The sequence below is a fragment of the Artemia franciscana genome, chromosome 14, assembly GCF_032884065.1.
Source record: "Artemia franciscana chromosome 14, ASM3288406v1, whole genome shotgun sequence".
NCBI classification, from domain to species: Eukaryota; Metazoa; Arthropoda; class Branchiopoda; order Anostraca; family Artemiidae; genus Artemia; species Artemia franciscana.
Window position 1 is genome coordinate 12549502 of NC_088876.1, and position 14418 is coordinate 12563919.

General features: G+C 36.5%; 1 protein-coding gene across 1 annotated transcript in view; it reads left to right on the plus strand.

The window, feature by feature from the left end:
* LOC136035322 (angiomotin-like protein 2) overlaps nt 1-14418 on the plus strand; it is a 50759-nt gene that overhangs the window by 2893 nt on the left and 33448 nt on the right. Inside the window, exon 2 of the mRNA XM_065717042.1 lies at nt 12186-12393. Within this exon, the coding sequence (XP_065573114.1) occupies nt 12186-12393 (208 nt within the window). The remainder of the gene's footprint in view (nt 1-12185; nt 12394-14418) is intronic.

A 14418-nucleotide genomic window follows, 5' to 3' on the forward strand; every position in this document is an offset into this window, starting at 1 on the left:
AAAGAGAGACCCAACCATTTAATACTTGCTGAACATGGTATAGTTAAAGAACCCAAGCAAAGAGGTGATGCTGGTGGAGGACTCCCAAAACACAAAAACTCACATTTGGAGGCATTAACTGAAAGGCCTACTGTGGATAGTGCGGCTGAAAGCCGGTAGAAGTTGGTAATTAGACTATTTTTTGTCCGGCTAAGAAGCAGAACATCATCAGCATATGCAACGTGACTAATGCCTAAATTATCATTGTAAAAAATTGACGGTTGAAGACGTTGGAGACACGAAGCTAAAACACATTTAAAAATGCTCGGGGATAACACGGCACCTTGCCTAACGCCTTTTTTAACAGAAATATACTCCCCTACCGTACCATTCCACTTCACCCTAACTGAAGAATTAGCATACCAATACTTAAGCACGGAAACAATAGAAAGGTTAACACCCGAGGCTGCTAGAGAAAACAAAGCATTTGAATGAATTACATTATCAAAAGCACTAGATATGTCAACAGTCAAACAATACAGGGGACTTTTTTGAGCAACAGCTTGTTTCATTAGCCTACCCACAATATGGTGAGCTTGAAAACAGCCCATACCTTTTCTAAAACCAAGCTGGAAGGGAGTAAAATTGCACTTGGAGTTAATGGCCGGTAGCAGTACATATTCAAATAGCTTACTAACAAAACAAGACACAGTGATAGGACGATAATTAGAGCAAGCACTGGGGTCCTTACCCCTCTTGACTATGGGAGATATACAACCGGACAAAAAACTATCTGGCACGACGGACTGTGCCAAACACATCTGAAACAATAATTGCAAATGCTTCAGCAGTTCAGGACAATCATAAGCAAAAAACTTGAAGCAAAGACCATCACTATCAAGAGACTCAGACTTATTCACTTGCATAAGAGCTCGGAGTATAACACCAGATTCCACCGACAACACTTGAGATTGGTTGATACGAATTGGGAGGATTGAGTTTACAAGCTTTGTAAAATGATTTTGGAGATTAATATTAAACGAAAGCAAAATATTTTTATAATAAGAAACGAAGTCACATAGCCGAAGAGACGAATTAATTGGAGGTGAACACTTAACACTGTTTATAACACGATCCCAGGATTTCTTGTCACAAGGACCATCCCAGGCATTCAGTCTCGCTCTGCGCAGGGAATATTTGTACTCTCGTTTGGTTTTCTGTTTTATTTGATGTACTGAACCAGAAGAAGGACGATTACAGGCTATCCACATACGGAGCCAGAACTTAGCTTTTTGTTTAGCTATCTTCACTTTAGGATCAACTTTCCAAAAGGGATTGCGAGTACCCGTTCGCACGCACTCGGAGGGTACAGCTGTTTTAGCGGCAGACTTTAGACAGAACACTATTTGCTGATAATACGAGTTGATATCTATCCGCGTTGAAGATGGTGTTAAGTCCTACCTGTACTCCTTCCCTAGTAAACTTTGATAAAAAGTTTCAAGTTTGCCCCAGGGTAAACCAGGTAACCAAATCCCCCAATTTACCCATGGTAAACCAAATCAGATGCAACCATATTCTGGATATTATTGACAGCTTTAGACTTAGACTCTTTCTTTTGCAGTAGAATTGGTAAAAATGACACTGTTGCATTTACAAAGAGCTGAAATTTACAGCAATTTTACTAAATTATTTGTCAAATATTGTAAAATCAAGAGGTGGCTTAATTTGTTTGAAGTGTTAGAGGTACACATAGTGCCATGTCAATGGATAGGAGAAGCTATGGAACTGAGGAGGATGTAAATCTTTCACCCTTCCTTTTATTTGGCTTTCAATAGGGTAATGTACCAGTTACCAGCATGTGAAAACTTGATTCTGGCTTTAAACAAAGATAGTTTCACTTACAGTCCACTAAAATTCTAAAACAATATATCATTGTCAAGTATATGTAGTGGATATGAACAATATTGTCATCTGAACTTTAATTGCTACAAAGTAGATGATCTCAATCAACTGCCTAACTGTCATCACCCAAAAATTCTCTAAAGATAGGATAGTACTAGTGAAATGGTCACCAACAGGTACATTACCTAATGAGTTTGATTTGAAGGGTTATATACCTGTTACTGGAATGCTACTTTTCAACCAGCACTACTCTATTGCCATGGTACTTGCTACCAGAATGTTAAGTATTTCTCATAGAAATGCCAATTTTTCAGCCATTTTCTTAGGGTCTTTGTAGATGGTTTATTTATTTTGAGGCAGTCAAAAACACATGGCACTATTGTTTGTACAAAACTTGTCATTTTTCATAATATCCATTTTATGCTCTTTACAATGGTGCCCACTTCTTGAATTTTAGAAGAGTGAGATGTCTCTTATGCCACCAGTACTTAAAAATAGTTGCTGACCATATGGGAAAATGGTTGGAAACTAGGAAGATTCTTAAAAATTTGGCCAAAATCCAGTGAAACTCAAATGAATTGAAGGTTTTTCCCAATTCTATCTCAATGTCTTGGTTCTGATACAATTCCTGATTCAGAAATACTTATCTTTTTTTTTGCATTCATAAAAATTATAAGACTTAATTTATCAAAATATATACTAATCAAGTTGGTATTAGACATGTTTCTAATTTAACAATTGTCAATAATTTGTACATTTCAGAATTACAACCATAAAATCTAATACAAAAGTATACTCAAAACTGGATCATATGTCAAGAATTTACAGTTTCTTTTCATCTGTGATATAGCTAGTAGACCAGAAACTAAGGATGGTGACCCTTTAAAGGGTTTTGTCTTTGGTTATTTTTTAGTAAATTTACATGCTTCTTGTGCTGAAATGGACTGTGCCTCCTGGCAACATAAATAATTTATATTTTCTTGTTGTATTTAACAGCTGTAGTTGACTACATGTATAAATTGATTATATTCAAGGATGGGTGAAAATACCATGGGGATGGGGTAACTCCTTTCTCAAAGATGTATAATTTGTAGAATAGCTAATAAAATTGTTTTCTAGTCTTAGAGCTAGAGATTTGGAATCTTCTTTTGTACATATTACAGCCAACCCCCAGCTACCTACCATTGGGTAGTCATGACTACCCAAATCTATAGCAAATTAATTTGATGCAAAAAAAGTATTATGAAATTATCTTCTCTAGTCTGCTTCTCTTGATCAATAGATTTTAAAAATAGGTTACCATTATTTTACATGGATTTATAACCAAAATTTGAAATTTTGTTTAAAACTAGGACACATTTCTGTTTATGTTACCCTAATATAACCTATGGTAAACAATTAATTCTTATTAGTATGACACAGTTAAGTGTGACCATGTTGAACCATGGTTAAAATTGGTTTTGTGGCAGCATTGGTAAAATTGACAACAGACTTTTCAACAATGTTACAATTTTTTGTAATTTGGTCCAGAGTAGATGCCAAGTTATTGGTCAAGTATTGTTGAATACAATGTTTTAATTTGTTAAATGTGTTTAAAGAGACAATTTAGGCATTAGTGGATATTAATGCTGTAATAGTCAAGGATGTGTATGTATTTTCCTCAGTTGTTTCCTTTGGTTGAATATTAAGGAAAGTATTATCCAAGAAGTGATTGTTTTCCCTAACTCTCATCCATATGCCAACTCTTCACTGGCACTGGAACAATGTTTTGATAGTGTGCCACTTGACCCCAGAATGGTAAGGTTTTCTAAGCCCTTACCTTAAATTGCAGCTATGAGCAATATAAGGATTTCTCCAAGAACTTGGTATTTATTTTGTTCATAATTGTGTTGCTAGTATGTTCAATATGTCAGATATGTGGGATGTATATTATAGTACAAATTCTTTTGATGCTTTTGACAGCAAATCCCTTTTGATTCTCTGGGTTTCATTTTGGCATAAAAAAGAAAATTTAAAAATGTCTTTATTGTAGGCAGTGCAATAGAGCTGCCTATGATAAAGAGTGATAAAGGCACAGTGTATTTTTTTTCTTGTTTAGACCAGGGCACTTTGAATCCAAGGAGTTGTTCTAGAAACTTCGGAAAGGGCTCATTCAATTGGAAATTGAAAGGGCTAGTGCCCTTTTTAATAGTCAAAATTGACTGGAGGGTAACTGAACCCCCTCCTATGCCAACCATTTTCCCAAACGCATTCATCAAAATTTTGAGATAGCCAGTCTGTTCAATGCAGTTGAAAGATCCAGAAATTATGTCTTTGAGGATAACACCCCCCCCCCCACCACACACACACAACCCTCACAGCAAGGGCTGTAAGTTATGCCCCAGGGGCATTTAAGGTTTATATAGAAAAGGTGATCGTATAAACTTCGGAGGGGGCTCATTAGATTGCTAATCAAAAGTTTTAGTGCCCTTTTTGAGATTCAGAGTGATTGGAGGGTGGATACCCCCTCCCCCCTCACACACACACACCTTGTATTTTCCCAAAATGTATCAAATAGAAATTTTGAGATAACCATTTGTTGTCATAGAAACTTCAAAAAGAAGACTATTTTACTTACTACTTACTTAGGTCCTCCCACGCCTGAGGGCGCATAAGGCAGCAACAGTGGTTCGCCACGACGACCTGTCCTGAGCCTTCGACCAAAGCTCCTCCATCGAAGACCTCGCCAGCTTCGCCTCCTTCTCTAACATCCTGCCAATTGTCATTTTGGGTCTCCCTGACTTGCGAGGGTATCCAACACCATATGTCATGAGGTAGCCTTCCATCACCCATTCGCACCATGTGCCCCCAATACAAGACTATTTTTGACTATTTTTAATAGTCAAAAGTGATTGGGGGCAACTAACCCCCCTCCCACGCCCACCATTTCCCCAAACACATCCAATAAAAATTCAACCTAATTGAAAGGTCTGGAAATTATGTTTTGAGTATGACAATCGCCCCCTTCCCACAGCCCTCAGGGCAAGGGTTATAAGTTATCCCTTGGGGGTATATTAAATAAAAAAAAAACAAGTTTTTTTAACTGAAAGTAAGGAGCGACATAAAAACTTAAAACGAACAGAAATTACTTCGTATATGAAAGAGGCTGCTTCCTCATCAACGCCCCGCTCCTTACGCTAAAGTTTGACTCTGTCTATCAATTCTTCTTTTTAAAACAGTAAAAAACTTTAGCGTAAAGAGCGGGGCGTTGATGAGGAAGCAGCCTCTTTCATATACGAAGTAATTTCTGTTCGTTTTAAGTTTTAATGTCGCTCCTTACTTTCAGTTAAAAAAACTTGTTTTTTTTATTTAATTTCTGAACGTTTTTGAATCAATGCATGTTTTGATTTTGGCTCTCCGCAGAGGAATAATTAAAACGAAATTTGCATTTTTTTTTTTTTTTGGCTAAATGGCTTTCTCATAATTTTGATCGAATGATTTTGAGAAAAAAAGAGCGGGGGAGGAAGCCTAGTTGCCCTCCGATTTTTTGGTCAATTAAAAAGGCAACTAGAACTTTTAATTTTTTACGAATATTTTTATAAGTAAGAGATTTACGTAACTTATAAATTAGCTTACGTAAAGAACTTTTGTATTCTCATATTTTTATTACATATATGAGGGGGTTCGCCCCCTTGTCAGATCCTCGCTCTTTACACTAAAGCTTAAATTTTGTCCCAATTCATTAAGAATGACCCAAGAATCACAAAAGCCGTAGAATAAATAGTTGAAATTACTAAAAATACTTAACGTAAAGAGCGAGGTATTAGGAGGAGGCGAGCCCCTCAAATGGGTAATAAATTCTGTTTGTTTTAAGTTTTAATGCTGTTCCTTACTTCCAGCTGAAAGTACTTTTTCATATTTAATTTTTCATTGTGTTTTTAAATAATGCTAGTAAATCCTGCGCTCCCTTCATGGAGATTTTCATCCCCCATGACAAATTATCGATGGAAAGTTCCCCCAGCATATCCCCCTCTTCTCAACCCCTCCCCCAACCAAAAAAATCCTCCTGAAAACGCCTGTACACTTCCCAATAATCATTACTATATGTAAGCATTGGTCAAAGTTTGTAACTTGTTGCCCCTTCCATGGGGACTGTGGGGGAGTAAGTCGTCCCTAAAGACATAGTTATAAGGTTTTTCGACTACGCTGAATAAAATGGCTATCTCAGAATTTTGATCCGTTGACTTTGGTAAAATAATTAGCGTGCGAGGGGGCCTAGGTGCCCTCCAATTTTTTTGGTCACTTAAAAAGAGCACTAGAACTTTTCATTTCCGTTAGAATGAGCCCTCTTGCAACATTCTAGGACAACTGGTTCGATACGATCACCCCTGGGAAAAAGAAAACAACAACAAATAAACACGCATCCGTGATCTGCCTTCTGGCAAAAAATACAAAATTCCACATTTTTGTAGATAGGAGCTTGGAACTTCTACAGTAGGATTCTCTGATACGCTGAATCTGATGGTGTGATTTTCGTTAAGATTCTATGACTTCTAGGGGGCGTATCCCCCTATTTTCTAAAATAACGCAAATTTTCTCAGGCTCGTAACTTTTGATGGGTAGGCTAAGACTAAACTTGATGAAACTTATATATTTAAAATCAGCATTAAAATGCGATTCTTTTGATGTACTATTGACATCAAAATTCCAGTTTTGGTTACTATTGAACCGGTTCGCTCCTTACTACAGTTCGTTACCACGAACTGTTTGATAAGGTATATATAGAAAAGTTGATCATAAAATTCAAAATGGCTCATTTGAATGGAAATCAGATGTTCTAATGCCTTTTTTAAAAATCAGAGTGATCAGAGGGTGGATACCGCCCTCCCACACCTAGTATTTTCCCAAAATGCATCTGATAGAAATTTTGAGATGGCCATTTGTTGTTGTAGGTACTTCGATAATAGCTCATACGATTGGAAATTGAAAGGGCTAGTGTTTTTTTTAATAGTAGAAAATGATTGGAGGGCAACTAACCCCCCTCCCACGCCCAACGTTTCCTCAAACACATCCAATCAATTTTCTGAGATAGTTATTTTGCCCAATGTAGTTGAAAGGTCTGGAAATTATGTCTTTGAGGTTCACAACCCCTCTACAGCCCTCAGGGTAAGAATTGTAAGTTATGCCCTGAGGGCACATAAGGTAAATATGGAATGGACGATCATATAAACTTTGGAGGGGGATCATTCGATTGGTAATCAAAAGTCCTAGTGCCTTTTTTAAGATTCAGAGTGATTGGAGGATGGATAACCCCTCCCCCCCCTCCACGCCTCATACTCTCCCAAAATGTATCTGATAGAAACGTTGAGGTGGCCATTTGTTGTCTTAGAAATTTTGAAAAGAGCTCATTCGATTGGAAATTAAAGGGCTAGTGTTCTTTTCAATAATCGAAAGTTATTAAAGGGCAACTAACCCCCCTCCCATGCCCAAAATTTCCCCAAACCCATCTAATCCAAATTTTTAGATAACCATTTCGTTCAGCGTTGAAAGGTTCGGAAATTATGTCTTCCAGGATGAAAAGGCCCCCTCCCCAGAGCCCTCAGGGCAAGGGTTGTAAGCTATGCCTTGGGAACGTATAAGGTATATATAGAAAGGACGATCGTATAAACTTCGGAGGGGGCTCGTTGGATTGGTAATAAGAAGTTCTAGTGCCCCTTATTAAGATTTAAAGTGATCAGAGGATGGATACCCCCCCACACCTTGTATTTTCCTGAATATTTATCTGATAGAAATTTTGAGAAGGACATAACTTGTCAAAGAAACTTTGAAAACAGCTCATTTGATTGTAAATTGAAAGAGCCAGTGCCCTTTTTTATTGTCGAAGGGGATTGGGGCGTAACTAACCCCCCTCCCACGCCCACCATTTGCCCAAACACATCCAATAAAAATTTTGAGATAGCCGTCTGGTTCAACATAATTGAAAAGTCTTGAAATTATGTCACAGCCCTCAGGGCAAGAGTTGTAAGTTATGCCCTGGGGGTATATAAGGTACATGTAGAAAGAGTGATTGTATAACCTTTGGAGAGGGCACATTGGATTGGTAATCAGAAGTTCTAGTGCTATCTTTAAGCTTCAGAATGATTGGAGGGTGGCTACCCCCTTTCTCTCACACCTCGTGTTTTCCTGAAAAGCGTCTGATTTTAATTTTGAGATGGCCACTTGTTGTCATAAAAACTTCGAAAACAGCTCATTCGATTGAAAATTGAAAGAGCCAGTGCCTTTTCTAATAGTCGAAAGTGATTGGAGGGCAACTAACTCTCCTCCCAAGCCCACCATTTCCCCAAACACATCCAATAAAAAGTTTGAGATAGCCATTTTGTTCTACGTAATTGAAAATCTTGAAATTTTGTTTTTGAGGATGTCCCCCCCCTGATAGCCCTCAGGGCAAGAGTTGTAAGTTATGCCCTGAGGGAAAGTAAGGTATATATATAGGAAGGGTAATCATATAAACTTCAAATGTGGCTCATTGGATTCATAATCAGAAGCTCTAGTGCCCTTTTTAAGACCCAGAGTGATCAGAGGGTGTATATCCTCCACCAATGAAAGAGCTAGAGCCCTTCTTATTAGTCAAAAGTGATTGGATCACAACGAGCCCCCCTCCTCTCACGTCCGTCGATTCCCTAAACGCTTCTAATAAAAATTTTGAGATAGCTATTTTGTTCACTGTAGTTGAAAAGGTCTGAAAATTATGTCTTTGACAATCTCCATACCTTCTCATGACCAGAACATAATTTGTACTTTACTGAAAAAATGGCTTAAATCCAAATAGCCTCAAAACGAATAACCGATTCAAACTCAAAACGAGCAAAAATTAACATGAGTAGGGCTGACAACCCCCATGCCTTCTCAAGGCCAGAACATGATTTGCACTTTACTGAAAAAAATATAGTTAAAATATTTTCACTTGGTTTTTACTTTTTTTAAATGTTTTTACTAGATATATGATGTGGAAGTCTTCTCCCTTGCACTCCTATTACAGCGCGAGTGTCTAGTGCCCTTTTTAAGAGTACCAAGAGATTGGAGGACAAGCATCGATTCATTTCTCTCAAGCCTATTCATTTTCCAAACGCATTCAGTAAAAATTTTGAGATAGTCATTTTGTTCAGCATAGTAGAACGGTCCAGCAACTATATCTTTAGAGCTATTAGGCATGTCGACCCCCCACAATTATGAAATTGGCCCATTATGCTTTAAAACTAAATGTTGCTTTAAAAATAAGTCAAAAGGCATTGTTTTAAAATGGTTTCCAATAAGACACCTCAGCAGTATATCAAGAACGACTGGGGATATTCAGTGAATTTTTGGGGATACTACTATTATTACTTCTCATCTTACAGTTTAAATAAATCAAAAGAGTGTAAGTTTATCCAGGTTGTCAAAGAGCATAGATAAAATATTTTAGGAATGATATTAAGTTTTAATTTTCAGGTCAATTTCAGAAACTATAAAATTGAATTAAAAAATACTGTTTGTGTCAGGATTAAAAATTGTTGAGAAAGTTTCTCCGACATACAAATAGCAACCCATACTATGGATTCTTATAGAAGAAAACTGAAAAAACATACAATATTTTCTTTTCCGTGAAAAAGACTATGTCAATAAAAAACGAATAGAAATTAACTTAAAAAACTTTTTCCACAAGATAAGTTTTTCATAGAAAAGTATAGAACTCCATTAAGCCAAGAACGAGCAAAAATAAAGTCAAATAATCATCCAAGCTTAAAACTACCACAAATCACTATCAATAAATAAATGAAACTCAAAACGAACAGAAATTACTATAGATAGCTGAGTCAAACTAAAAACGTGCAAAAATTAACATGAGTAAGGCTGATAACCCTTATGCCTTCTCAAGACCAGAACACAATTTGCGCTTCTTCTTTTTGGAATGCCAAGCCTTCTGGAGTCCATATCGTTCTCCTTTTGGATTCACGACGGTTTTCAATATGAACATGATGATGGGTCAGGAATAATTCTTGATACTATCTTTGTGATCTATTTGTAGATATCATTTTGTCTTAGGGAATCAAAATACTTTTATATAGAGGTCTTTCGGTGTTAGCTGGTAGGCTTGAGAGCAGCAACACGTCGATGTCTGGCTGGAGGTATGTCTCCCTGAAGATTCTCGTAATTTTGCTTACTTCCTTCTGGATGCATTGACATTCAAAAACCAGGTGGTTCAAGGATTCTGGAATAGAGTTACAAAACTTGCAACATTGATCGGCTCGTTTATGCCAAGTAAACTCCTCTTTTCTCAGGATTAAGAGTTGCTTTTAATTTTGTAATAAAGAATATTATCCACCCTTGATGGAAATAAGGATAGAATAGGCGTTTTTGTTTTTGAAGGAACTTTTCTTCTGACTATATCTCTGAAGGTCGGGGCCTTCAAATTGGGGTTGATTGGATTATACAAGGGACTACCTGCTAGCTGGTCTGCAATCTCATTATATTTAATGCCTTGGTGGCTGGGGATATGCTGGAACTTGACTTCAATAAGGCTATTTTGAAGACTGATTAAATGGTCTCTGATTGTCCTCAGGTCTATATCCATGGCACTCCAATGGATATTACCAATGAGCTGAAGGGCGCCTTTGGAGCTGGAGAGCAATACTACTCTTTTGGAAGCCGGTGGGTTAATATTGATGACCTTTAAAACCTCTTTTATTGCGGATAGCTCTTCTGTAAGGATTGAAGTATTATCAGGAAGTCTTGTTTTTAAATTCAGTGAATAACTTGGGATAACAGATGCAGAGCCGCATTTGCTGCCTTAACAGAGCCATCAGTGTAAATTTGGAGAGAATCTGGATACAAAGTGGTCATTTTCTCATGAAAAAGTGCCTGAATTTGGATTGGCAGATAATTTATCTTTTGCAAGGGTATTAACTCTAGTGAAACACTTGCAGGTGACATTAGCAATCCTGGGGGACAAGAAAATGACTGAAACAGGGTGAGTCAAGTTTCTAAGATGGGACAAGTTTGTTAAAAGTTTTACATGACTTTATAGATGCCAAACTATGCGAGATACCGTCTTTGGCAAAAGTGAGCTTAAAAATATCGTACTCGTGGCCTATAGCTTGTATCCTGCTATAATATTTGATGATCAGCGTATTCCGTTGTTCTAAAATAGGAGGCAGACCGGTTAAGTGTTTCACTTTATTAGAGGGGCACTGAGCATGAAGCCCTAGGGCAATTTTGCTAACCATATTTTGGATTTTTTTTCTAATTTTTTAAGATTAGTCTTACTACATTCTCCATATGATTCAATGGCATGCTCAATCTTTGAACGGATAAATCTCTTGTAAAAGTTAAAGAGTATGACTTGGGAATTAAGCCACTTTGACCCCACCAGTCGCTTAAGGATGAGCAACCTTCGCAGACATGAATTTTTTACACCGTTGATTTGATTTTGCCAAGTCAGTCTTGGATCGAGGTATGCTTCTAGAAATTTAGGTGCTACAGCATAATCCTATTTCCTCATTGTTGACGAATAGTTTTGTTAGTGTGACGGACTTTTTTTATGGAATATGATTGCATTTGTCTTATTCTTGGAGATAGGTAGGGAGAATGCAGCAGAAAAAACTGCCAACTCCTCTAGTGCTAAATAAGTCGTCTGCAAATTTAACTAATCGTCTTACAAATAATAACTTAGTCGTATGCAAATTCAAGCTTGGATAATAATTGCTTTATTGAAAACAAAATACGTTTGAAATGTTTTCACCTTTCTTACTTTCATAAAAGAAAAATTATCAAAACCTTAATGAAGATATGTCAGTATATATCAATTTAACTGACAATCCACGGTCATTCTTTTGTTTGTTTGTTGGTTGTTGTTTTTTCAGTAAAGCGCAAATTGTGTTCTGGTCTTGAGAACCTGGTCTTGAAAAAAAAAAATCACACTGGAGCCCTGGGATTCCTTCTTCTGATCGTTAAGTGTTTTTTTTTCTTTGACAGCACTATCATTTTGTATTTCATCATTGAGAAATTGTTCATAAATGTATACAAACAGTGTAAAAGGAGAATTTGTCTAGGTAGGAAAGATGCCTCCTTTAGACTTTATTATCAGAGATATGATTAATAAAAATAATAGTTGGATGGGCTCAAAGTGTTTGTGATAGCCTTAAACTATCCCAGATCTTGTGAAACCAATCTGCAAGATAGATGCTTTCCTGCTAATCCTTGGAAAGGCAATACATCACTCTCAAATGTACTCTCTGACTGACATAATAAGCCAGTAAAAAGTGTATATGTCTTTCTTTCTTTTTTAGCCCCTCCAAATATTCTTCTTGATACTGCATCTAGTGAAACTTTGAAGGATGAACATCAATATTCGGCTACTGGATCACCACAAGATAATCAAGAAAAAGCAAGCCAAATTCTACCTCTTTTAGATGCACAATCTGGCAGTTTTGATGGTGGTACATCATGCAAAACGTTTATTATTCATGATAACTTATCAGATGAAAAACTTATTAGGTAACTGTTGTTCTTTGCTAATTGTCTCTAAAGTATGGGCATACCTTCACTTATAGAGGAGAGGAGATCTGCATCCCACAATATATGCAAAGACTCCCCCCCCCCTCTAGAATGCTGCAAAGATGTCCACCTTTTGAAAGGTAACGTTGCAGAATGTTAAGAAGAGAAGGGAAGATCAATTCCCCCCCCCTAGCCTTAACTCTACTTTCTAGGCCCAACCCTTATATAATCGCAAGGAGCGATTATATAATGGTTGCTTTAAATTATACTTTTTATCCCCCTCCCTTCCTGGCTTTTGCCTGTGTCTACATTTTCCTATGGGTATAGGCACATTCCTCCTGCATTTTGATAGGCATTTTAGAGCTTTATGCAAGTTCCATTTGGGAATAAATGAACAACTGTTAGTGGCTGGGATCCCCTGGGCTTTTGAACTCATTCATATTAGTTAATTAGATAAAAACTGTATTAAGAATTTTTTTTTCTTTTCTTCTTAATAGTGTTTATAATTGTGATTTTTGGTTGTTCACTTGATTTCTCTAAATAGGTAATAACTATAAAAAACAAGCATTTCATTTGATTGACTTAAACTAAACAAAAAAAAAATCTTAGCTGTTAGTATTAAACTAATGGAGTGAGACTGAAGAAGGTGAATCCTCAGGAATTTGGACATACCTCAAATGAAGAAACATATTGGTCATTGGATGTCCAATAAAAAAGAAAAAAAATAGAAGCCATTTGATTTTGATTAACTCTATACTAAAATGTACTTTAGCTTGTTTTCTGTAAACAAACGGAAAATTACGAAATAGTTTCTGTTTAAAAGATAATCGTCTTGCACTCTCATTTTGAGGATGAAGGGGGGGGGGTGTTGAAAATGGTGATTTCTATACATGATCCTAGCTGCTTCTTTCCTCTCAGATCACTACCAGAAAAATGTATATAAAATAGGAAAACAAGAAATATTCCAACTCAATGAAGAAACAAACAAAACGAGACTGCAGCCAGTAGAGATAAGATAAAAACAAAACTAAAATGACCCGGATATTTCGCCTCTATAAAAATGAGGTGTCTTTACCGCAAAGGAAACAAAGATCACCAGCAGTATTAAATTACAATTGTCGCAACAGGTCCAAATAGGTCACTAATAGAGTTACTTCAATGACAACACCAAAGCAACTGGATAAGAATATATAAAATGGAAATTAAATTAATTATTCTATTGCGAAATAATCTTGTTGTTTGCTATCATTGATGCAATTCTCCTTGGTCTTGTATTCAATCTCATCCCTAAGTGATTTTGAAAAATCTTGATACCCTCTGTTAACAACTGGTTTGTTTTTCAGAAGAACGTTATAAACTGGATCAATATTCAAATTCCCTGTATGCGTATTTATTGAAACATTAGTAAACGTATGTTTTTTTATTTCAATAGTCTCCTTCACCGACAGAGTAAAACCTCTATCATTAAGAATGGTTATGACATCATCAAATAGTACACGATGATCAGGGTTGAAGAAAATGCGGTCTGCCAAAGCTGAAACAATAGTGTCAGGAGGCTTGCTCAATTGCAGAGCTTTTTCTATTGAGGACAATAGAAAAACAGTTTTCATTGATGAAAAACTGTTGTTTTTCATCAAAGATAGCAAACAACAGGATTATTTCGCAATAGAATAATTAACTTAATTTCTATTTCATATATTTCTATCCATCTCATCGAAGTAACTATTAGTGACAGTGACCTATGTGGATCTGTTGCGACAATTGTAGTTTGATATTGGTGGTGATTTTTATTTGTTTTTAGTCTATTTTAGTTTTTATCTTTGTTTCTTTTGCGCCGAAGACGCCTCGTTTTTATACAGGCGAAATATCCTCTTTGTTTTTGCTTTTTATCTTTTCTCTACTGACTGTAGTCTCGTTTTGTTTGTTTCTTCAGTGAGTTTTCTCTCTTTGTTCTTTGAAACCGCTGGCCAGTTTGGCTTAAGATCTTTCAATAAGAAACATTCATATTTCAATTCTTGTAAAGAC